Raw genomic sequence first — 26,865 nt, 5'->3', positions numbered from 1 at the left:
GTTTTTAACAACCAGAAGAGTTTTTGCCATTATCATGTAGACATTCTTCAGTTTGGCTGCCTGACACACAGATTAATTGCCTTTTAAACTGAGAAGAAATGGGTAGCAATTTGAAAAATATCCTAATCGTTTCCTTAGGATTTCTGTTTTTATTTACAGCTTATGGAGGACTTCAGAGTCTACAGGTACAGTAACGTGCTGCTGGGTGTAAATGTATATTACAACTGCTTTACATTAACAGTTGATAGAAAAAAGTTACTAGTGTTCCATAGTCTTAACTGCAGGACAATGTAATACCTTACTGTGATAACTTACGGTACAATGGGCTCGATTCATCAAGGTGTCGGTTTTCAGTTTTAGTTGTCATTTTTTTAGGATTTTGTTTTCTCTTTTTCTTAAAATCGACATGACTCATGATTTTTTTTTTCTTTTTCAAAGCTCTTTGTCGTTCAATTAAGGCAATTTTTTGGGGGGAAATAAAAACTAGTTTCAATGACGTTTTCTCAGAAAAACAAAAACAAAAATGCAAGCAAACATCCTTGTAGTGTTGATCATCTAGTTTATGTTTAAAATATATACATTTAATTTATATTTAGGCCTAACTTAGATGTATATGTTGGCCTATACATTTCATATGACAAGTTCAGAAAGACAATGCTGCATAATTTTCTGGATGCATATCAAGAATGAGTCGGCAGTGGAATCAGCTCATGTAACAAAATAAAGTCATATACAGTACATTTTGGGGAGTTTTTAAAACCTTCAGTATTTCTTTCTAAAAGACACAATACTGTGATTGAAAAGGAAAGAAGGGTTTGATGTACTGTATCGCAAGCATTCAATAACCTGGCGTAAAACATCCTTCAATAAGACATTTTAGGACAGACGCAGACCATCATTTCTTGGTTACGAAAGATGCACTTTATCTTGGTTTAAACAAATTTATTACAGATTTTGCTCACAGCATAAATAACTAAAAACACCTATCATATTTTGCTTATATGTTTTATCTTTGCCTTCCCTGTTTAACTGTAACAGTACCAGTACACTTGATATGTCCTGCCACCCATTTAAATTTCAAAAACATATTTTTTTACAGAGAATATATTCGTATCAGAATATTTTAGTAAACCAGTTCCCAAGGTATAATAACCAACTCTTTTAAAAACAAATTCTAAGTCTCTTAGGGCCAGTTACAGCATCGATGTACCAGTAAAACCAATTTAACATGTTACAGTAGTATTGAAATTTTTTTTTAAAAATAGACAAATAGTGGAAAAAAGATCAGCTCAGCTAGGTTTGGAAAGCAGGTACAGGACCTCCTTGTTATTTCTCTGTCTGACTTGCATGTTTAAAAATTGTGAACTGAATAAGTAAAGACAATGTATATAGTATAGTGCATATAGGGAGAATTGATGTTTAAATACCCAGTTACAGATAATGAATACGTGTAATTGTTTAATTAACACTCTTGGTTATACATATACGGTACAAAAATAGAAAAGAACATTAACACAAGTCAGTACATTAATAGAAGGGAGTTTGGGTGAGTGTAACCTGTGTTAACCGTATGTTTTTGAAGTGTTTAGTGAAGACAAAAGCCCAGCCTAAACAGTGGTATTTATGTCCTGTATTGTTTTGCTTGAACCTTTTTATCTTGACCTTTGTGCCTCTGTTTATTTATTGTTTGTTCTGTTTGTGTTTATTAAACGTGCACATACACTATTAAACTGCACTATTAAACAACGCAAATGGATGGAGATGCAGATGGATCACATTAGTTTACTGCAAAGCTACGTCTTAGTTGGTGCTTATCTTGGCGAGAGCTGAGTTCAAATCAGCATCTACTCTCATGTAATTGAAATCATGAAGATCTGGATACATCCAGTGACTGCTGTGAATAGTGCAGTTAGCAACAAGGGAAAGACCTTGTGACAGCATGGAGAGACAGCTGACAGGAGGAAAGAGATCCCATTGGGGCTGGCAAGGGTTAACTACCCTGGTCGGCCATATCCAGATCTTTGTTTTCAAAGGTAAACAGGATACTGGAGACACCCACCCAAGTCTTCTAAGAAATTAAAGAGAGAAATACCCCTAGAGTCTGCAAGATCAGGGACGGAAGATGACTCAATGTTGGATAACACGGTTAACGATTTAGCAACGGAAACGGATATGAGAATGGAGAGTACTTCAAAAAAGACTAGTTCAAGATCTGCAGTTAGCAAAGACATGGAACTCCAGGTTTCTGTCTGCGGCTGGAGCAAGGCTACAACGGTCAGGGGTTTGAAGATTCATCAAGGGAGAATGAAATGCTTGAGGGAGAAGGGACAAGAGTCTAGCATTGATCTGTACGTCTTACGAAGTCAGTCAAGTCAGTCTAATGAATTCCAGTGACTGGAAGCAAACCACAGTTCGTAGGATATCAGCACCCCTGTCATAGATGTGAGGAGGACTTGCGTGGATACAACTAGTGTTAAACCTAATGATTCTTGGGAACCTGGTCAGAAGAACAAGCAAAAGAGAGAAAAGAACATCAATGGGCACAAGCATGGAGTTAAATGGCCAAGATCTTGTGAGAAAACTGCATGGGACACAGTAAACACGGATCTCTGTTTTACTTTGGAAAGGTTAAATGGAACCGTTGAAAAGAAGCTGGATAAATTTGGGGACATCATCTACGCATATGGAAGCGACAGGTTTGGAATTGAAAAAAGGAAGGAAAAAGTACAAACTATTCCTGGAAAGTTTAGATGGCAGCAGGAGATTGAATGCTTAGTTAGAGAAAGGAGGCAGTTGAGGAAGCAATGGAGAAAAGCAGAACAAAGTCAGAAGGAGGGACTCCATCTGTTACAGAGGGTCATAAAAGATAAGCTTGCAACATTGCGCAGAGCTGAGCAACTACGGAAACGCTACAAAAACAAAGAGCGTGCAAGAACTAACTTTTATAAAGATCCATTCAAATTTGTAAAGAAGATATTCACCAGTGAGAAAAATGGCATACTAAAATCATCTAAGTTTGAACGGGAGAGATATTTGGAGGAAACACATACAGTTTCAAAAAGGGAGGTACCTATGTCAATTCCTTCAGACATCCCACCTATCAATCCACCCGTATACCAAATGGAGGACTGTGCACCTAAATGGAATGAAGTAGAGCAAGCTGTGAAAAAAGCAAGTGCATCATCATCTCCAGGGCCTAATGGAGTTCCATACAGAGTGTACAAGAGTGCTTCTGGAGTTCTATGAATCCTGTTGAAATTGATGAAAGTGGCACGGGAAAAACAGGTTGTACCAAGAGCATGGCACCGAGCAGGTGGATCTACGTTAATGGGGAGGCAATAACAACAGTGTCCGAGAAGCCAGTGAAAAGTCTAGGGAGATGGTATGACGGGGATCTAAAGGACACAGTTCACGGGAAAAAGAAGTTAGACAACAAACAGTGGAAGGGTTGAAGAGCATAGACAGCTTTGCTTTACCAGGCAAACTGAAACTCTGGTGTTTTCAGTTTTGTCTACTGTCAAGACTGCTGTGGCCACTGACCGTGTACGAGGTTTCCTTGACAACAGTTGAGAAGCTAGAAGCTTTAATAAGTTCATACATCAGGAAATGGTTGGGAGTTCCACACTTCCTCAGCAGAATGGGACTTTATGTTAAAGGAATACTGCAGCTACCAATCTCTGCTCTAACCGAGGAGTTTAAATGTGCCAAAGTCCTACTGGAAATGACATTAGTAGATTAACGTGACAAATGCATAAGGGAGGCAGCACCTGTGTTGAAAACTGGAAGAAAATGGATGGCAAAGAAAGCTGTGGAAGTTGCTAAGGCTGCCCTTTGAATCGGAGATATTATGGGGCAAGTTCAGCATGGAAAAGGTGGTTTTGGTCTCAGTTTAGCATCTCCTACATGGCACAAGGCAACCCCAGCTCAATGGAGGAAGCTGGTAGTCAATGAGATGCAAAAACAGGAGGAGAGGATCGGGTGTTTAAAGGCCATTTACCAGTTCCACCAAAGAATTACACACAAAAGACAATATTCCTCCGTCCAGGATAGCAACCACCAAGAAAAGGTGTTAAAACCAAGCCTCGCCCAGGACAACTAGAAGCTGCTAGAGACTGGAAGATGCTGGCAGATGTTAGTCAACGGCTTATTTTTCCACCTGAGATTGTCACCACTAACCTTCGACCAGACGTTGTCTTGTGGTCTGGATCAGCATGCTTTGTTCATCTGGTAGAGTTAACAGTGCCATGGGAAGATGCTGTGGATGAGGTGTATGAGAGGTAGAATCTTTGGTATGCTCAACTAGCTGCTGAAGCGGAACAGCGAGGATGGAGAGTCTGAGTTTACCCAGTGGAGGTGGGTTGTCAAGGATTTGTGGCACACTCTACAACCCAGTTTCTCAGAGACGTCAGGTTCAGTGGCCAAGAGTTGCATCACACAATGAAGAACTTATCTGAAGCAGCAGAAAGGAGCAGCAACTGTCTGAGGTTGAGACGGAAAGATTCTGGATGAGGATCTCAAGCACAATAGAAAGAAAGCAACACTGATGTACAGGTAAGTAAGCTGGGCTGCGGTGAGTGGGGGGTGGAGGGGGTTGATGCTGGGACACCAGAATCACTGTTGACCCCTCTTGAGGTGTCGTGGGCTAGTCAACGAAACACAGAGGATGGAAGGTGCCCTCTTGAAGATCCAGAGATGTACCCTACTTAGCTCAATCCAAACGGTTGTCATGCTGATGCACTGGGGAGACCGCACTAGGTTGAGCCCCGGAGCCAGCATCTCAGCCGTTGTGTGTGCTGATGCACTGGGGAGGCAAAATTTGCTGATCCCTGGAGCCAGCATTACACTTCACCAATCAACACCAGACAGAAGGATATCTACATCATCAGATGGAAAACAACGCAAATGGATGGAGATGCAGATGGATCACATTAGTTTACTATAAAGCTATGTCTTAGTTGGTGCTTATCTTGGCAAGAGCCGTGTTCAAATCTGCATGAAGTTCAACATCTACTCTCATGTAAGGGAAATCAAATCAGCTTTCTGTCTCTGAGTCTCTCATTCTTGATGCTATCCTGCTACATATGGAACAAACGCTATTATCTCCCTTATATACAGAAGGCCACTCCCCAATTAGCACTATTTTACTTAATTGGGGACTGGCTACATGCCTGTGATTGTTGGCAAGGACAGATTTAACCCCATCCCTGCCAACCTTGCATTCCCACACACACTATTTATATTTAGAGCTTTTACCCTGCCACAAATATGTTTAATGCTTTAACTACTCTTATGGTCCTACATACATTTACTGTAACATGCCTAACTATGAATTAAACAAATTGTGTCTGGCGTATTGTAGCCCTGCTATTAATATTGCAAAGTAAAGGATTGGTTTGCATTTGTTTTACAGAGCAGCCTGAATGCAGATGAAGGCCTAGGAACGGCCTCCTTAGGTGTTATCTATGGAACCATTATACTTTCCTCTATGTTCCTACCACCAATTCTAATTAAGAATCTGGGCTGCAAGTGGACCATTGTTGTATCCATGGGCTGCTATGTAGCATATTCTCTAGGAAACCTTTACTCATCATGGTAATTATAATCTTTCTTTGGTTGACTGAATTGCATTCATTTAGTGTGGCCATTTATTGATTATCATCTATTTAGATTGGCCCTGATGTTCTCCCCAATTTAGAATGCCTAATTATTTTTCGCCCTCACCCCAGCAATTCCCCACACAACTCAGAAGAACTGAAGGTTCAGTGGGCATTCTCTGATCCCATGACCGAGCCAGTTTCCTCTTTTACACCGAGGAACTCAAGAGCAGATGTCAGCCAGCTACCGTCCTCTGGAGAACAAAGGCCTGAGCCAGGTGTTGTCTCCCTAACCTGCAGGAGCGCCAAGGCCAATGTGATGTTCCCTCCTGAATCCCTAGCGAAAACCTGTGCTTTACACAGCTAGGACACAAGCCTGCTCTCCCCCTGGCTGTTTGACTCGCCCTGTACACCACGCGGGCAAGCTTTTACCAGGGGACCCCCTACATTAAACTTTTTAAACCAAAGTAAAATTATTAAATTATTCCTAAAGGTATGAAACACCTGAAAAAAAAGTAAATGAAAAAACAAACTTACAGTAACTTAACTGTACTTAACATAAATTCAACACATGTAAACTTCTTATTTCTAGTAGGCATTCTTTACTGATTTTGTGTGACAAGATTAGTATGTTAGGCATAATAGGTGCGACGCCAGCCTCCATCCTCATTGTCATAGAAAACAACATGCTAAAGGAGCTGGAACCAGAACTACCCTTTGTACTGCACTAAAGAGTCAGCCTAAGTTCAATTTAGCATGCCTAAAAATTGTTTGTCATGTGTAAACAAGGACCTCTGTAGGACTGATCATAGTTTTACTTAGTACCTGTACATAGAAGAGTCTTTTAAGCTGCATTGTTGCTTTGTTTTTTCATTGAGTACAAAAACAAAATACATTACATCACGGCTAATGGACAAACGCAAAAATAAATTATTCAAGCAACACTTCTATTATGTGTTGTGTGCCTAATACTTAAACCACTTGTTTCATTAATGGAAAACCAATATTAACGGACCATTCCATGTTTGCACAAGCCATGTTTGTTTCCGAATATGGAATCCACTCCTGTTTCTCTAAACAAATGCCCTTTCATGTACTAATTTACCACTGTTAGATTTGAGATCCAATCCAAGCTGGTTAGCACCCCTGGGCTATTAATTTGGGAAGCTCGTGATAGGGCTGGGGGAATGCCTAGAAACAAGATCTGAAGATTTTGTGGACTAGTGTGAAAACAACTTTCTTGTCTTCATGATGTATTGCATACATTTTGTTATGTTTTCCTGAATTCATCTCTGAAACTGTTATAATGCATCTCTTTTAGGGAAACGCTGATTCCCACGTCTATAATTCTAGGGTTGGGAGGGGCTCCTCTTTGGTCAACAAAGTGCACCTACTTGACCATCAGTGGAAACATGCAGGGAAAGAAGGAGAACAAAGAAGGCAGAGACATAATCAACCAGTACTTTGGGATCTTCTTTCTAATATTTCAGTCTTCTGCAGTGTGGGGCAATCTGATGTCATCGCTGATATTTGAGCTGGCTGATGACAGAGGTAAAATAATGTTGCTTTAATGCTGAATTCTCTACAGGGCTCTATATTCATACCATGCAGTGCTCATTTCTGTCTTCTTCTCCTGCACACAAGGCTGCTCCGAATTGGGTCAAGGACTTTACTTTGTTACTCATGGAAAATATCCCACTTTGTCATAATGCATGGCACAGCTCTTGACCTATAAATGGGTTGAGAACTCCACCACCTCTCCTCCCCTGAAATGTATTGCACTATAATACCTAACTGCTGTTGAAAGGCAGTTCAACTCATGAAGGGCAATGGAGCAGATCTGACCAACTTTTCAACAAGTCACATTTTTGTTACACATATATAAAGAAAGTCAGGTACTAATTGTATATAGCCCTGCTACTTAAAATCCTGAACATCCAAGAAGACCCATGCATTGCAATTAACACATGTATTATTCTTAAAGCTAGCATCACAGCGGAGCAATTAGAACACTGTGGAGCAGTCGACTGTCCCGTAACAAATGTCACTGGAAACAGCACAATTGACATTCCCCCAGACTCCTTAAGATACACTCTTGTGGGTTCTTACATAGGTAGGTTTCCTTCATTAAAAGAACTACCAGTACATTATGTGATTTTGTAAAGATCTTTCATAATGAAAAAAGATGTTTGATTATCTCTAGCCTTGTATGGTCAAATGTTCTGAAAAGGTACTGCCATCTGTGGCATTGAGACATTATCCGGAATAATATGCACCTGCAGTGAGGTACAGTTCTTTGTAAGCAAATAATTCACTTGCAGGTTTTTGTGTACCTTAGTACACAGGAATGTTTAAATTTTGTTTACAGATAAGGGGCTAGTATTTACTCCAAATCGTCATTACCATAATTTTTATCAGAAAGGAAAAGAAAAACATTACCATTCTAAAACGAATAAGAAACAACTTACAACTTCGAAGTTAAAAAGTCCTAGTTGTTATATCTGGTTTGATAACTTTATTGGGTGTTGTGACAGAGATCAAATGATTCTTGGTGTTAGATCACCCACCCAACCTGTGAGGGCGCTAAGTAAAGGGAACAGAGTACCCTGGACTGGATGGCCCAACAATTAATTCCCAGGGTTAGTCGGATGTCGGCCATCTAGAAAGGAGGCGGAGCTATGGTACACTAAATCATCGACCTGGAAGGGAAATGGTGTGTCACCCATGGATTGGAGGAGCAATTGTAATCGTTAACCAAGGGGTCATGGTTGACGATATATAAGGGGATGTAGTTAAGTGATCTTTTACTTGGGATGGTTAAATGCTGAACCTAAAAGGAGGATGTAAATTTATTGTGAGTGTTTTGATTGTTTATTGTCGTGTCTAAAAATACAGTTTGTTATTATTTAGATGGCTGGAACATGATCCAGGAGCTGTCGCTTAAGGCCAGCATGAGCACTAGACCACACACTGTGTTATGCGTGGTTGAAATATAATGGGACTGTTATTTTTTGGGGCCAACACGCAGATTACAGACAAGCAATACATGCTGCTGTATTGCTTCTCATTAACAATGTTATTGTTTACTGTTGTTCATGGCCCAAGGAGTTCTGGGCAAGCCATCTAGAACCCTGCCTGATCGGGGAGGCTCAGGCAGCTTACCAGGCCATGATGGACACCGAAGCCGCTCAGTACGACCTGGTAAAGCAAGCCATTCTGCACCGCATGAACATCACAGGGGAAATACACCATGTACAGCTCCAGGAGTTCAAGAGGTCTCCATATACACACCCCAGGGTTGTTGCACAAAAACTGTGTGATCACATGGTGCACTGGCTTAACCCCACCCAGAAAACAAGCCTACAGATGGGAGAGGCTATTGTGGTTGAGCAGTTTTGCCTTGTGGTCGGCGCCGATCCACAACCTGGATACGGTGGCACAACCCCAACACCTGGAAGATGCAGTGAAACTCGCTGGGGACTTTGAAGACTCCCTGGTTTCTGCCCAGACAGACCTACTCATCGCTCCAGCACAACGGAGCAGCTGAGTACCACCCCCTCTCTCTGCTCTACCATCACCGGGACCGGGTCCAAGATCTCTTAGTCCGCTGACCCCTATGGGCAACCTTGCCTCCCCTCCATGGAAACCATGGTTGGCACCTAGCTGGGGTACAAGTGCTGCCCCTGCCCCATTTCCATACCAGCAACAGGACAGATACTTAACCCATGTTCCTTCTGTCCCCCTGTGGCAATGTTGCCCCGCCCCTGGGTTTATTTCTGTGTTATATGTTGCGCGTAGTGCATTAATATTGGTGTATAGTCATTGGTACATGGGAAGAAACATGGGATATGCGCACAAGTGTTTAAAATGTGTATTTGTATTTAGGCACGAGGATTGCACAGCACTTCACGTGCAGGAAAAATGTAGTAATATGTGAGCAAGGGAAATTGCACTTTTATTAATTCACGTGCAGTTGTACCGAGACAATTGAATGACTGACTAGCAATCGAGTCTTGGTACAGCTGCATAAAAGCAGCATGTTTTCACTCACTCGGGGTTGTGTGTTCAGGGCGAAAGAACGGGAGAGAGACAGAGAGATAAAGTAAGCAATTGCTACGTTGTGCTGGAGGACCAGCACGATACTTGTTTGTTTAGTGTTCGCGCCCTGTTTGTTAGTGTCTGTTCGTTTTGTTTGTCTATTTATTTTGGCTCAAGTGCCGTGTTATGTTTTGTTCAGCATCTTTATTTTCTGGTTGTTCATTCATTAAATGCTGAGCACCAGCAAGCGCTCAGTTTCACCAAAACTCCACCTCTCTGTGTCTCTTATGTGTTGGTTCCTGTTTCTGGTCAGACGTCACCCACTGCAGCCATCTTTGTGACACGCCCTACTTGTTTCACGTGCAACCAACCAGGTCACCTGGCAAGGTCATGCCCCACTGCAATGGAGTGTGATGTGGCAGTGTGCAATTGGGCACCAGAAATTGTTAAGCGAGGAAAAAATGGTCAGGAGGGGCCTTGTATTGTTAATGTGGTTTTATGGAATGTGAACACCCACACATTGGTGGACACAGGGTGTGAGCAGACCTTAATTAGGACATCTCTCCTAGGCAGTGTGTCATGGAAGAAACAAGGTCAGGTGGCTATCTCCTGTATCCATGGAGACATGATGACATATCCCACCATAAAAGCATATTTATCAGTAGGACCGATAAAACATCACCTAGCAGTAGGGGTGGTGGGAAGGCTACCACATCCAGTTATTCTGGGCCGAACTATAAAGAATTGTTGCAAAAATGGCAGTCTTGACCGCACACGTAATCATGGCAGAAAAGAAAGAAAGGAAAATAATTGGTGATGTTTTTTCTCTTTCAAACTGAAATGTTTTCCCCAGTTTCATCCTAAAAAATACAAAATAAGAGAGACGGATAAGAAAATGCGAGGGAAAATTAATGAGATGAGGCTGGGGTTTGGTGGGAGAATGTGACAAGGGTAACAAATGCCAGTCGAAGGGGGTTGGAACACAGTGTGACCAAGAGGGCGAGGTTACTGGGTCATCTAGGGCAGATGCTACTCCCGCCTGTCTCGGACATGTGACACTCAAGCGCGGACATAGTGTGGGGCCAAAACAACGACCCTTCACTGATGCACACTTGAGGACAGGTCCAGTCTATTGAAGGTAAGGATGGTGAAGGTGCTGGGGTGCTAGTATTTCCACCACGGGCACAGGACAGCCTGTAACACAATTGATGGTTCCCCCGTCTTGCCAGCTCGAGGTCATGAGGCTGGCTCATGATATCCCTTTTGCAAGGGAATGGATATTGGCTCGATTTTATTGGGTAGGGCTTCATAATGAAGTGACGAAATATATAGCCACATGCCCAGACTGCCAGAGAGTAGGTCCGGGTTGAGTGTGCCCCTGCCCCTTTGGTCCTAGTGCCGATTATTTCCACCCCTTTTGAATGCATTGCAATAGACATAGTGGGCCCTTTGCTACCATTTGATTTCAGGTATATGCATATATTAGTGGTGGTAGATTATGCAACGCAATACCCGGAAGCAGGTCCTTTGAGGTCTACTAGCGCAGCTGCAATAGCCAAGGAATTATTGCGGATTATGGCTGGAGTAGGGATCCCCAAGGAAATCCTGACTGATCATGCAACTAACTTTCGGCCTAACACGTTACAGCAAGTGTACAAAATATAAAAAAAAAATATGTCCCATCAGGACATCTGTTTATCAACCACAGACAGATGGTTTGGTGGAACATTTCAATAAAACCTTAAAGCAGATGCTGAGACGATTTGTGAACCAAGAGCAAAAGCATTGGGCATTGCTTCTTCCCTACCTCCTTTTTGCAGTGAGAGAGGTGCTGCAGAGTTGGACAGGGTTCTCCCCCTTCGAGCTCTTGTACGGCCGACAGCCTCACGGCATCCGCGATCTGCTGAGAAAGGAGTGGGAGGAGCACAAAGTCTCGTCCAAAAATGTAGTGCAGCAAGAAAGCGCTTGGATTTGGTCGGTCGTTTGGCCCAGGACAACTTCAAATCGGCTCAGCACCAGCAACAGCAGCATTACAATAAAAATTTTACAATAAAAAAGAATTCAAATTTTTTGACCAGGAGACAAAGTAATACTGCTGCTTCCCACCTCAGAATTGAAACTATTTGCTAAATGGCAGGGGCCATATGAAGTGATTCCGGCTATAGAAAATGTGAATTATTAAATTAGACAGCCTGATTGCCGTGATGAAAGAGAAATTCATCATGTAAATTTATTAAAGCCCTGGCAAGCAAGGGAGGCCATATTTATAGCCCCAGGTGAAATAAAGGATGATTTAGGCTCCCCAAAGTAGCCACCTTTTGCAGATATAACAGTCGAACACATTTGTGGCATTCTTTCTACAATGGAAATCAAATAGTGTTCGGAAAGTTCTTCCCAACACTGTTGCAGAAGTTCCCACAAATGTGTTGCACTTGTAGGTTGCTTTGCTTTCACCCTACTGTTCAGTTCATCCCAAACCAGCTCAATGGGGTTTAAGTCTGGAGACTGTGCTGGCCATTCCATGATTTGAAGCTTACTGTCTTATTCTTTTCTTCTAAGGTAGTTCTGATATAGCCTGGAGGTATGTTTTGGGTCATTATCTTGCTGTAGGATGAATCCCTGACCAACTAGACGTATACCAGAGGGTACTGGAGTGTAGCCGTTTTGGTTCAGGGTGCCACTCACTCTGTTCAAGTCGCCGACTCATCCAGCAAAAGAGCCCCAGACCATCATGCTTCCTCCTCCATGTTTGACAGTTGGTGTCACACACTGAGGAACCATCCTTTCGCCTACTCGACGGTGTACAAAAACCCTGCGTGATGAACCGAAGATATCAAATTTTGATTCATCTGTCCATAAGACCTTCTTCCAGTCTTCAGTAGTCCAATGGTAGTGCTTCATGGCCCAGGCAAGCCTCTTTTTCTTATTTTTCCATCTTAGCAATGGCTGGGAAACTGTACTCATTGACAACTTAGCTTTCTTTGCAATTTCTCTAAAGGAAAGACCCACACTTTTAAGGGTTATAATGGTGTGGCTGTCTTCCTTTGTTAATTGCCTTTTTCTCGCCATTATGATAGCAATATACTACTTCCTGCAGTTCAATACTGTCCAAATAATGCTCAAGAGGGTGTAGTAAAGGCCTTTTTGTATAACTGGAATGTACATTATTTTTCAGTTTTTGGTAATCTAAACTTTTTTTTTTAACCTCTGGCAGTTTACTGCTTACCTTTGTACCATTTCAGGTTATTCACTGGACTTGAACTGCTTAAATTTCAATAAAAACTGGAAAAATTTTAAAAACACATAAAGTGTATGACACCCAACTGGAATCGGTAGACAGTGATATGGTCTACCACTATATATATATATATATATATATATATATATATATATATATATATATATATATATACAGTACCAGTCAAAAGTTTGATCACATTAGTTTACTGCAAAGCTATGTCTTAGTTGGTGCTTATCTTGGCGAGAGCCAAGTTCAAATCAGCATGAAGTTCAACATCTACTCTCATGTAATGAAATCATAAACACTTAATATTTCATTATATGATATGTGTACTTATATAAGCTGATAATCATAAATTAATTGCATTCAAAAATTTTATTTTTAAATGAAAATGTAAATCTTGTCAATTTCAATGAAATGGTCACCCAAAGCAAGGGGATTTCAGTCTGAAGCCCAAGTCAGTTAAAAGTCTGAAATGTGTATAACATGGTGTTAGAACACTGGCCTAAGTATAAAAGTGTCTTTGTTAGATGTTCTCTGAGTTAACTAGCATGTTACCTAATTAACCTTTTGTCACCAATTACTGTTAACAGGTGAGGGTCCATGATTACTATAAATATAGGTAGCATAGGCACAAGTTTGTTATTCCTGAATGTAAGGGCGCAGAAAATGACAAAATACGCTCAGTTAAGCAAAGAAAAAAGACTGTAATTACTTTAGGAAATGAAGGTCAATGTTTAAGACAAATCGCAAGAACTTTGCAAGTGTTTGTAACTGCTGTGGCCAAGCTCATCAAACGATTTGAAGAAACTGGCACTCATGAGTACCGAACAAGGTCAGGCAGGCCAAGGGTGACCTCAGAATCAGAGAACAAGTTCATTCAAGTCACAAGTCTGCGAAACCGGTGATTAACTGCCCCTGAAATACAAGCTCACTAAATGCTACTAGAAGTACAGATGTTTCAACATCAACTGTTCAGAGGAGATTGCGTGAAACTGGCCTAACTGGAAGATTTGCTACAAAGAAACCATTGTTAAGAGTGCAGAATAAGAGGAAGAGACTTGCCTGGGCCAAAAAACACAGAAACCGGACATTTGAGGAGTGGATGGAGTGAGTCAAAATTTGAAATATCTGGGTCAGAGGGCAGAGAGGGTGTCATGGTTTACGTACTTCCATGGCTACTCACGAGCAGCCCCTTTCTACCTTCCGTGGGGCATGCCATTCCAGCCCAGAAACTGGATTTTCTCACGTCTCAGCTCCTTCTGCCCACCCGAACCCACCCTAACCCTCCCCGTTTGAAACTGTCCACCTTAAAGTTGATTCAGTGTCTAGGCACAATTTTCTGCAAGGAAGGGTGACGTAACTGTCCATGTATTATCCCTCTCTTCATGAATTCAATCTCAAGTAACAGATTTGGCTATTTGGGCAGTTCCACAACCTTCTTGATTACCTCCATCCATAAATACTCCCAAACCCAGGAGTAAAGTAGTGCAAGTAATCTGGGAAGATTACTTGTCTGAAAGGACAAAACCCGCCCACCTTGGCCCAGCGTACGGTTCGCCATGTTTACACTCGGGGCCTTGCCCAAGGACCGATTGACCCTTCGCTGCAGAAGAACCCATTGTTAAGAGTGCAGAATAAGAGACGGAGACTTGCCTGGGACAAAAAACACAGAAACTGGACATTTGAGGAGTGGAAGTCGGTCTGATGAGTCAAGGGCAGATGCCGCATGAGTTCTGCATGTGTGGTTCCCACTGTCAAGCATGGCTATCATAGCATACTTCAGAGGCATGCCATTCCATCAGGATTATGGCTAGTTGGGCAGTCCTTCATTCTTCAGCAAGATAATGACCCGAAACACACCTTAAAGTTGTGCAAGAACTGGCGAAGAGGAAAAGTGACAACTCAATATAATGACCTGGCCTACCCAGTCTCCAGACCTCAATCTCATAGAACTTGTATGGGACGAACTGGACAGAAGAGTCAAAGCAAAGCTACCCACAAGTGCCCTACATCTCTGGGAATTGCTGCAGAAGAGCTGGGAAGACATGTCGGGTGATTTCCTGCTGAAACTTGTTAACAGAATGCCTCATGTTTGTGAGGCTGTTATAAAGGCAAAGGGTGGCTATTTTGAGGAATCCAAGATTTAAAGAGAATCTTCAATTTTATTGAACATTGCTTTGATACTCCTTATGTTTTGTTTTGTATATTATAACATGTTTTCATTTTCAAGTATTTAAAGAAATGTCAATTATGAAAAAAACCTAGTTTCCAGCAAGTGTACTCAAACTTTTGACTGGTACTGTATGTGTGTGTGTGTGTGTGTGTGTGTGTGTGTGTGTGTGTGTGTGTGTGTGTATATATATATATATATATATATTAGTGTGTGTGTATGTCTTTTTGTTTTCCCATACAGGTGTTGGCGTATTGTCTGTGATCCTGGTGGCTGTGTTTCTAGATGACCTGGACAAGGAAGCAGCCCAGGAGTTCAGAGACAAAAGGCAGCCATTGTTCTCAGTTTTCCTAGCTACTTTCAAGCATCTCCGAGACAAGCGACAGGTCCTGCTTATCCCCATGACAATGTACAGCGGCTTTGAGCAGGGCTTCCTCGCCGGAGACTACAACAAGGTAATAGATGGAAATGTACTAGATTTCTGTGGGGGAACACAGTACAGCAGACATGCTTACACTTTTCAAAGTAGCTGTTAGATATATTGACATGCATATGCATATACATATACATACACATATATGTATTATGGATTTTGGTGCTCCTTAAAGTTACAGTGGAAGAGAGTAAAAGTTATCTATAGAGCAGCTGTAGCACAAGCAGTAGCAATTTTTGAATTCCCTACACACAAACCACTTCCTTGTCCTGCAGGGACCACAGTATTGTGTGCATGACCACACAATCACAGGTCTCTCTTTTTGAGACTACCACCAAGGTGCCAACTGTGCCAAGACTGTGTTGTTGTTTTTGTGATGTGGACAACTGTCCACTGAAGGCTAAGCTGCTTATGTGCTGTAACCCAGATTCAAACCTGACCCTCCTGGGGTGAAAAGCAATAGCATTACTATCCATGCTATTCGATGCAGCAACATCTGATGTTCAGGTATTTCCTTTCCCAAGTTTCTTGTCTAAGGTGCTACCTCAATGTTGGGGTATGGATCAAGTTCCAGTCTGGAACTCCCAACACTGACTGTCTCTCTCTCTTTAGTCCTATGTGACCTGTGCTCTTGGAATACGATATGTTGGCTATTCGATGATCTGCTCTGGTGCTACAAACTCCCTTTTTTCATTTGCCTTTGGAAAGCTGTCACATTATACTGGAAGAATCGCCCTATTTGCCCTAGGTAAGGAAACTGTTATTACCTGTGAAAGATCCAGTGCTGCCTTGCTCTTTATACTGGAGACATGGTCCCAATGTATTTCATTGAATTAAAATGATTCCTTTTTTTGGTTGCAGGTACAGTCACTAACTTGTCATGTATAATAGGCCTGTTTCTTTGGAAACCTCATCCTGATGACTTGGCAGTGTTCTTTGTGTTTTCTGGCCTTTGGGGAATGGCTGACGCTGTGTGGCAGACACAAACAAATGGCAAGTTATAAATATTCATATTACACATACAGTAGCATGTTCTCAGAAAGGAATTGTATTGATAGGATATTATCTGATATTGTAATTGGTTTCATATTACACAAAAAACACACTTCACTGTGAGTTCCGATATGACATACTGTATATACATTTAACATACAAAACATCTTTGTGGTCCACATTGTGTGAACTATTAATGTTCAAATTTTATCAATATAATAATTCTCTATTGTTGTTTCAGCTTGGATCATTTTTTATTTTCCATTCTAACTAAATTTCCTCCTCAGGGTTGACTGTGGAGAAGTACGATGGGGAAGAATAAAATCGTCGCACATGCTTCGGTTAAAAAGTCCAGGGCACTGCTAATATGCTTTATGTGGAAAATGATATTTCCGAATACTGCAGCTTTAAGACCTAGAAAAACATGTTCAGCTGTTTTGAAACTACTTGGTGGTTTTAAAGGTATCATGTTTTACTCAATATATAATGAATTGCCAATGCATTCTATGTCGTTTCAGCTCTTTATGGAGTTCTATTTGAAGAACATAAGGAGGCAGCATTTGCCAACTATAAACTGTGGGAGTCTGTGGGCTTTGTAATAGCCTTTGGGTACAGCAACTATTTATGTGTGGATGTTAAGCTGTATGTTGTGCTTGCTGTGTTGGTGGTAGGCATGGTACTCTATGGCTGTGTGGAATACATTGAATACAAGAATCCTACTGCCTGCACTGAGAACGAGCTAGAGGTAGAAAAGAAACCATCTATTGCCCAGTCTATATTGTAGTGAAGTATTGTGGTTGACTCTGCACAAAATAATATTCTTTTCTTTTAATACAATAAAATACAAAAAGAAAGGTCTCATCCACATACAGTACGTCTCCCTAGGTTAAACAAAGAGCATGTTGTGCGTTCTGTACATTACAATTATATATGTAGCTCGATATGTGTAACAACTGTTTTAATACTTGTAATTGATCTAAATAAAAAATATTTTATGTAATGTAAATAAATTTATTAGTAAATATACGTTTTGAAAACAAAACATTTGGGAAAAGACAGATAGTTTTCTTTTTTTTTCAGTTTTAAAAAAAAAGTCAAAATTAAGCTTTATAGTTTATATAATTAGATATATATATATATATATATATATATATATATATATATATATATATAATATATATATAAATATAATAAAGTATGATTTATCATGTATGAATGAATACCTCATTGTAAAAAATGTTTGTATTAGAAATTGATTCCAGACAATACATTCAAAAACAGGCTAATGCTGGAATATGCCTAAGGATTCTAGCTAATGAATGTTAAGTGGAAAATCATTACATTTACAGTTCTAAGCATGAAATACTATGTTGTATCCTTTTAATTGTGATCCTGGCTGTTTACAAATGGGCTGCTCCAAATCTTTAGTTCTTTTCTGTAATAAAAGTTTTCACAAATTAGTTATTTAAAGAGTTTTTATGTATTAAGGATTTGTGGAAATTGTACTATATTAAAAATGAATATATAATATGAAAAGTGTTGTTCATTTTAGAACATTTTTTTTGTTAAACAACTACTTATGTGTGGCACATATAAAAGGTGTTTCTGAAGACCTGTGTGGTTATTGGGCGCAAATTGTCCTCAACCAAAATGGACAAAACCAAAAGAAATGAGAATTAAAGGAAAATCACCGAATTTCAAAATAAATGAAATGGCCTAAGAAGTCGAGAGCATTGCCTTCAATCATGAATACTGAGTATAAATAAGTGCTTTGTGTCAACAGGAGAAACCATGGGTGGAATGGCAAATAAAAGAGTGAGACCAAAGAGCTTTTGGACAGAGACAGACAAGCGAATGTTTGCAGAAAGGAACAGGGTTGACAGAAATTAAAATACATTTGTAGCCCCAAAGTCAACCAAATACCCACCCAAAAGTAGCCCAATATTATGTTGCCTAAACTAGCTCTAAAAGCAATCCAATAAACATGGTATTAGAATGATCAGAACTCAGCAGTGCACAAACATGCACACTGTGTAGCTACGGGTAGCAGAGTGGTTAGTGCATTTGGAACTGCGAAAGCAAAGGTTTTCAAAGGAAAAAAAAAAAGCGTTTTGCAACCTAAGCAACTAGTTAAGCTACACTGCTATTTTAATTAAAATTATTATACATCAATAAACCATTGCATTTAAAATGTAAAAAAAATCTAACCTACTTGAATTCTCATTAATATCTGTGTGAGAAGGATACATATCCAAGAATGTATGTACAAAAAAATTAAAGAAAGGGTCCTTTATGAAACTTCCATTAACCTGTGTACATGTGCAGTCACCTTGAAAAGGTTTGCATAGCCGTTATACATGCTGGTGTCAAACTTTGCCAGCAGCTCCCGAGGCCTACTGTAAATTAGGCTGAAGTTAGGTTGTTTGCAGTCCAGATCAAATGTGCAGTATGTGTTTGACAGCAGTTTTAGTCCCATTCTATTGAACTGTCATCGTTAGGAAATCTTTAAGAAATTACAGCTGAGACATTTAATTACGTTTAATTTATGTTTAATTCACGATCAGATTTTTCCTATATATTTTGTGTCGATATATATCTTCTATTACCAGGCGCATGCAAAACATATGTTACCCATAATGCAATGTATGTCATATCCACAGATACCTATGCGTGTTATTGTTACAATGTTTAGCAACAGTGATGTAAACACTAAGGGCTGTGTATCATATAGCTTAGTATTTTGCTTAGTATCGTTAAGACTTTAAAACCATGCAAAATATATCCAAATGTAATACCCGCACAAATGCCCAAAACTAGCCCAAAAATGAGTCACTCGGCCAATCTGGAAACCCTGGAAAGGAAACGGAGAAGCAAGAGTACACGAGCGCCTTAAAGGAACAGCAGAAAGGTAGTTACAGCCATTGGCGTCCGCAGCCTTATACACGTTACGCACTGTGCGTACCTTTGGTTTGCAAAATTTAATCTTCATAAGTGTCGACTCGCATATATCTTGTGTGAGCGGTTAAAGTGAAACAGACATTTTAACCTTATACATACATGAGAAATCTTCACTTTTTCTGACAGCAGGGATTTCTGATTTTTGTGATGTCTGGGTCATGTTTTAGAATTGTGAGTTTTTTTTGTTTTTGTATTTTTTTTTTTTTAAATCAGAGAGTAGAATTGTTTACCACTTTGATAAAACGTATGGTGTACCCATTCGTTACGCGATGGTTGGTTGCTGAAAAATGACTAAGCCCTATCACAAGGTTGCTTTGTGTATGCTTTCTCTTTGCTCCCGCTATTTCATGATTTCACAATGCCGAGGCTGTTTTTGGAGCACGACCAAGATGTCAATATAAAAGAGATTGATAGAAGTGTTAAGAACTGGTGGAACTGGCAGTGACTAGACAAAGAAATAGGGTTTTTTTTTGTTGGGAAGCATGTTCAAAAAGCAGCACGATGCAGGCAAGGCCTATTGCCCTCTTTGTGAGATGGCTTTAAAGTATAGCAGTCGAGGAAAATTTGTGTCTAGATCTATAGTGAAATATAAGAATGGCATTCAAACACAAAATAGTCGTGGTGGTTTATATAACATTGGACTCTCATACTGCTTACACTCTCTCTAAATCCCAGACTTATAGTGATACCACCTTGCGTGTCATCACTGATCTTAAGGTGTGTAAAAAAATGGGCTGATTTCCAGATAGTTAAGAAAACCTGCTCCTATGTCAGCAAATTCAAGCAAAATCATGATCAAATCTTAGAAACAAAATCTTGCAAGGAACCAGTTGAAAAATAAACAAACATCGATTTTAAACCCTGACAGACATAAGGATGGTACTGTCTACATAATAGGTTTTCACGGTTACCAAATTGGACAAATAAACGTGGGGTAAAACAATCTATTTCACCACTATATGTGAATTAAATGAGAATGGAGTTGATTGTACCACTGTGACAGAGCAAGTGAATCCAAGTCATAAATCTCCTTCCCAATCTGTGAGGGTACTGTATAACAGGAACAGTGTGCCCCGGACTGGATGTATTAGCAATTCATTCCAGGGAAAGGGAGCCATCCAGAAAGTCACAATACCAGAAGTCATCACCTTAAGATGGTAGGCGATGTGGCAATAGCGCATTGGAGGAAAGCACTCGCTACTGAAGGGGGTGTGACTGAGGGTATATCAAGAGATGTGACGAAGCGATCTGTTCTTCTGTTATGGTTATGCAAGGACTGCTGGAGGCGTGTAAAATAACTGTGAGTGTTTCGTGTTGTCTGTCTATTAACTGTTGTTACTTGTCATTATAGATAGCTAAATATCTGTGAGCTGTCACATTTAAGCCAACACCAAATCCAGACATGTATTTCACCACTTACACTGCACTCACGTTGGACTGTGTTCGTGTTATGTAGTGTCACAACATTATAGTTGTCATTATTTCGGGACTGAAACCCCCGTGGGAGTTTTGGCAGGGCAACTACACATTGGTACGTATTGCCAGCTTTATTATTTATAAAGCAAAAATAAAGCTTTCATTAACTGTGGAACTGTGTTAAGTCATTATTCTACTGCACTGCATCAGCACTAAACCACTTTGCCACAAACACATAAAAAGATTTTTTGGCTAATAAAAACAATATGAGATAATGTCTGCAATAAAATCACTTATAACTAATTGCACTAATACAATCTGTTTATGAATATTGATAACATTCAACTGAGATTATTTATTTATTTATTTATTTATTTATTTGGCAACTTACAGGTGTTACTTACTTACAGGGCAGTATAGAGTTACAATGCAAACTTAATATTTAAATACATGAATTGAGTTGATTAAATCATTGTCTGGGTTTTTATTTATGTTTAGGCACCTATGGGAGGTTAGTCAGAAAACCAATTGCTTGGGTGTGTTTTAAAAAACGTAGTTTGTAGATGTGAGAAAATAAAACAAGCAGGAGGAAAGTGAAGATTTTTGGCTTGCACAGTCGTGTCTGTTTGGCTCGTGAAGTCATACAACAAGGTCAAGGAGAACACTGGATTCAGGGCAGTGTTCAAAGGTTTCAAGGTTCATTCGTTAGCCTGAATTCAAAGATGGTTCTAAACCTTCAAAAATTCGTCAGGCGGCATTCACACACTGTATGTTTTTTCTTTTTTTTCTCTCTGTTAACAGAAACCATTTCACAATCTGTGAATACCATACATCACACATTTAATGTCACTCACATCCAAATTTCGATCTTTTGATTTGTATAATGCCTATTATGTAAACAAAAGTTGTATTACAATCCATCACCAAATCATTATATGCAGCAATATGCAGTGTTTTCGAAAATTAATAGCTGGTGGCTGAAGTTTGCAGATGGGGGTGGTTGGGCCAACCTGAGTAGTAGAAGCACTGTCCAGTGGATCTGTTTCTTGTTGGAAACGATACAAAAAGTTTGCTCTGTGATGAATTATCGTCAAGAATGTCAGCCATCATGTCTTTTTCAATTGATAACATGACTAAAGCATTTAATCATTTGGTTTTCATACTGTTTCTCAAGAAGGTTTTTATCCACTTCAGTGTTGAGAAACACCTTTCTGCCTCTGCTGTAGTCATTGGAGTGGCAATAACTATCTTCAGTAGTTTTGTAATCTCCAGAAATGTTCTGTCTAAGTTGTTATATAAGCATTCAGGCATAATGCATTTTTGGCCTTTTTAAAATCTTCTGCTTCATACACTGTTTGTAAGTCAATGCATAAGGAAGTCTTACTAAGCATTGGGTATGCTTGAATTGTTTACTCTAGTACACCGTCCAGGAAAGCTACCTGATATTCATCAAAACAGCTACTCTGCAGAGACAAGGTGTTTTCTGAAGGCAAACCGTTCCTTTGCATGAGAGATGATGATGTTACAAATTTGCAAGGCAGCTGTGTCATAATCTTCTGTGGTATTTGGGCCCCTTCGCCTTCTTGGCATTGGTGGCAGGTTCTCAGGGAGGCTGGATTCCAGTGTTCTAACAGATGCTCGGATATCCTGAGTGCTTTGAACAAATTGCTTTACTGCTTAATTTGCATTAACAGATGTAATATTCCTCGTCTGGTGTTTCCCATACAAAATATCCACCTTCATCATTATGTTTTGGAACAAGTACAGAAAGTCCACGAGGCCATTACAAAAACCGTTAGGTTCTGTAACTGTGACACTGTCAAAGTCTGAATTAATAATTGTCTGAAAACACACTAACAGGTAATTGTGCTGTTCAAACGCTGTCCTTACTGCTTGACCACAAAAATTGCATCTTGTTTGAGGCGCAGTTGGTAGTCTTTTCTTTACAACTTCATCCAAAACAGCAGTTTTCTTTGAATAGTGAGAAAAAAGTTGAAAAACCAGAAAGGGTCTGGAAAAGAATTCGAGCCTCTGAAACTTGACTCGCTGCTTATCCCACTATTAGATTTAGTTGATGGGCATAATATGCATTTGAATATTTTTCCCTTACAAACTTCTGGACCCCATGAGTCTTGCTGTGCATTACACTAGCTCCATTGGAGCTCTGGTCAATTATTCTGTGAATATGGCATCTAGCTGTTGCAATATGGCAGTGGCAGTTTTTTATTTGAGCGCCCAATTTTTTTACCCCGATTTTCTCCCCAGTTTAGAATGTCCAATTATGTTCCCTCACTGCATAGCTCAGGAAAACTGAACGTGTAGTGGGCATCCTCGAATCCCATGACCCACTTTACTATATATCACTGCCACTCTGATGTTGACATTATCTTGACTTCCTTGCAAATAGGCTATACATGGCAAAAGGATAACTTACTGGACAAACTGAATGAACACATTACTGTATTAATGGACAAATTCAGAAGTTTCAAATACTTTTCAAACTTGTCCACCTGTCCAATGACTTCTGAATCATTCTGTGTATAAAAGGTTGTGACAGAGATCGAATGATTCTTGGTGTTAGATCTCCCTCCCGACCTGTGAGGGCGCTGTGTAAAAGGAACAGAATACCCTGGACTAAATGGCATGACAATTTATTCCTTGGGTTAGTTGGAAGTCGACCAGCTAGAAAATGGACGGAGCTACGGTACCCAAATTCAGTGACCCGGACAGGAAACAGTGTGGCATCCGTGGATTAGAGGAGCAGATGCACTTGTTAAATTAAGAGTCATGGGGGAGGGTATATAAGGGGTCATAGTGTCAGTAATCTGTTCCTTTGTAAATGGTTAGATAGACCTAAAAGGAGACCCTTGTGATTCCAGCAACCGTGAGTGTTTTGTTTGCGTTTGTCCTTGTTAGTAATTGTTTGTCTGTTGTTTATAGACTACCACTAACACGCTCCGAAGTGTAAACCAGCACGAACCCGGACATCAGCACTTTCACCCTTCGTTCACGGAGGACTGTCTTGCACCACTAGCACATATTCATTGTCACTAAAAACTGTGTTTGTGTCTTTTGTTTATTGTGGGTGTACAAGAACTGGACTTCTGATTACGGGTCAATCCTGGAGAATTACAAATACCGAGTGATACACGCCGCTGTATCATTCCAGCATTATTATTTACAGGTGTTTGCCATAAGGCTCTGGACATTGCTAATCAAAATCAATAAACACCCCTGCACCTGAAAATCATTCTCTCTGTTTTGTGTCCGCTCTGCACTCACCTGTATTCACTTACCACTCTGTCACAAAGGTATTCTAGTTACTGTATACCTTTAGAGTTATACATATAAACTGTGTTGATTCGTTAGAAATAAAGGCTGAAAAATAAAAGTAAGACTAAAGCTGCATAATGGCTGGTATTCCATAATTAGGTAAAACTGTTAAATATTTATTAACACCCTGTTGCCTCACTATTAGGTAAAACAAAAGTTCTATTTTTGCTACTTTAGGAACACTTGAATCCTAATCATGGCATATTTTAAGCTTCCTTTTGTCCTCTGCTTTACAGCAGGCTGATTAAAAGTGAGTGTGACCCAAATCAGAGATGTTGCCAAGTTTTTGTTCAGTTCAATTCTTTAATATTATATCAGGAAGAGAACCATTAACAAACATATGATTTAAAATATGCATCATAAACTCAAACAGCAATGTCAATGAGAGAAGACAAAATGATGGGAAGGAAAAAGCTAGCCTATTTTGAATTCATAATACATTCTTTGTGCAGGAAAAAAATGTATTAATTCTTGCATCCAAGAGTGATGATTGCATTAATGCATGTTTTTATTGGGTAAAAGGCTACAGATATACAGTATGTACATGTTTTAAACATTCGCTCAAGTTAATTTGTATACCCGTTTGTAACCCAGTTTGAATAGCAAAATCCAGTTGGGAGGTTGCAGACAGGTCAGCCATCAAACTCGCAAGTGAAGTACATGCGTCTTGTCTGCCTGTCTCCTGGCCATCTCCTCCTGGATGCACTTTGCAACCTCTCCAAATCAGACCTCTTTTTCTTCCCTTACCACTGATCTATCTCTATTTCTATTGAATCCACCACCCTCTCTCCCTCCTCATCCACAAAGAACCTCAGTGTCAACCTTGACCTCTCCCTCTCCTCTCAGCACACCTCTCCTATGGCACACTCCTGTTGCTTCTTCTTCAGCAACATATGCAGAATTTGCTTCTTCCTCACCGACTACTTCACACAGCTCCTAGTTCAGTCCTTGGTACTGTCCCGTCTTGATTACTGCAACTCCCTCAATTGCACAATAGTCCTGTAGTTCTGACACTAACACCATGGTAATTGTGAAGTATAATGTTGTGTTCCACTCCTTTGGCAAGTCAAACTATTAATGTTACCATTGGTTCCATTCTTCCAAAGGCTTGTGCCTGTAACTGTCATTGTGCTATCATTGCCCTGTGCATTGTAATTTAAGATTAATTGGTAAGGCAATATAAAGTACAGTACATATTTATGCTCTTAAAATGGTATTACCTTCTACTGTATTGAAATTGCAGTGTACGTCTATGTGACCTTCCATGGTAAGTGAAACTATATTTCTGCACTATATAATCAGGTTTCGACTTTAAATAGACTAATGTTGCACTGCTTAAAGGTGGAATAACTAATCCTTTCAAAAATGGCTGACACAGCTTTCTTATAAGTTTCTTTGTATGTTGTTTTATTGTAATGTGCTTAAACTGTGGTAAAGTCATGTATCCTGTCACAGTCCAACACAGTAAGACCCGTTTCCTGTCCACTTCCTCTTCAACAGGTATTATATTCAACAGAGTGATAGAATGTAACGTGTTAATGCCTGTAGCAAGAGAAGTGAACTGCAGCACAGAAGCAGATAAACATATTAAAAATAAATCCTGGAAATCTATATGCAATAAAAGGTGCTTGTCAAAATTAGCAAGAAATGTTTGTTTATTGCATGGTTGTCCTCCCACTACTATACTTTAGTGCCTTATGATGTCTGGGAATGCAGCAGATGAGTGTCTTGGACGTATATCTCAGTCCAGGTTTTACTAGTCCAAAGAAGTTTCCTATTAGGACAATCCATCCCTAATCTGACTCTAAAAACAGTTTATATGTTTATTAAAAAAAAAACAAACACAAATAAAGAGATCTTTTTTTTTCCTCCAGAGAACCAGAATAAGTAGAGACCGCCACCTATTGTCTGTCTTGTGTATCTACATACGCAGAAATGGGTACCTCCCCTTCCTTATTGGAATAGTGCTGTCTTTATTTTTCTACCTGACTTGCATATCACATTTTCTTTTTTTAATACTGAAAAAAGTGAATTAGTGAAGAGCTCTTATACAGAAAAAAGGGACTTTTTACAAATTTCTATCGAGATTGAGTGAATTAACCAGATTATGAATTACAGAACGATGAATATTGAGGGAGCACAGCGGTTGTTTGGGCATTTGTTTCCACTTTTAATTGGGTTCCTGTAGATGGGAACCAACTAAACTTACCTTTAAAAACAAATAAATATTTAAATAAATAAATAAATAATCCTTAAAGTTTACAAGAGTGTCCTGAATCCTTATAATCTTTAGTCATTCTGGTAGCAGGCTAAGAATCAGGTAACAAAAACTTACCAGTATTGTACAGCACATTTGCACAAAAATCTTAGGGAATCTGTCTAAAAAAGTTAAATCTGAGTTTTAAAATTATGGAAAATACTGGTTTGTCATATATCTACCCTTAAACATTCTCCAGTGAACATTACTTTTGAAACATGAGAAATAATAAAATACTTATAAAACAGTTGCCCCTCATTTCTGTCTCATATTTTGCAAAATAGTTTATTCACCTCAACACAACTTTAGAAGCTGACTATATCACTGCTAGATTTTTATTATTTTTTTATTAAAAAGGTAGACATATAGAAGAGAAGTCATCTTTACTGTTATGATTTGAGACAATAACTCAAGCAAAAACCTTTGGGA

General features: G+C 39.7%; 1 protein-coding gene across 2 annotated transcripts; it reads left to right on the top strand.

Annotated features, from left to right (window-relative positions):
• On the top strand, positions 1-17,463 carry LOC121317031 (protein unc-93 homolog A-like). 2 transcript variants are annotated; one of them, XM_041252571.1, is made up of 7 exons: positions 1-185; positions 5,411-5,592; positions 6,916-7,145; positions 15,290-15,501; positions 16,092-16,227; positions 16,341-16,472; positions 16,991-17,463. In XM_041252571.1, exons 1-7 carry the CDS (start codon positions 99-101, stop codon positions 17,254-17,256), a joined length of 1,245 nt encoding a protein of 414 aa, XP_041108505.1. In that variant the 5' UTR covers positions 1-98; the 3' UTR covers positions 17,257-17,463. The 2 variants fall into 2 exon arrangements, 1 of the variants encoding a protein (XP_041108505.1); XR_005950476.1 differs by lacking the exons at positions 1-185; positions 6,916-7,145; positions 15,290-15,501; ... (1 more) ...; positions 16,341-16,472; positions 16,991-17,463 and adding an exon at positions 5,727-5,766 and having other exon boundaries at positions 5,500-5,592.
• The last annotated feature ends 9,402 nt before the right edge of the window (positions 17,464-26,865 follow it).

This window comes from Polyodon spathula, chromosome 6 (assembly GCF_017654505.1).
Source record: "Polyodon spathula isolate WHYD16114869_AA chromosome 6, ASM1765450v1, whole genome shotgun sequence".
In the NCBI taxonomy this organism is placed as follows: Eukaryota; Metazoa; Chordata; class Actinopteri; order Acipenseriformes; family Polyodontidae; genus Polyodon; species Polyodon spathula.
Note: the sequence above shows the minus strand (reverse complement) of the source record. Positions and strands in the feature narration are given on the sequence as shown.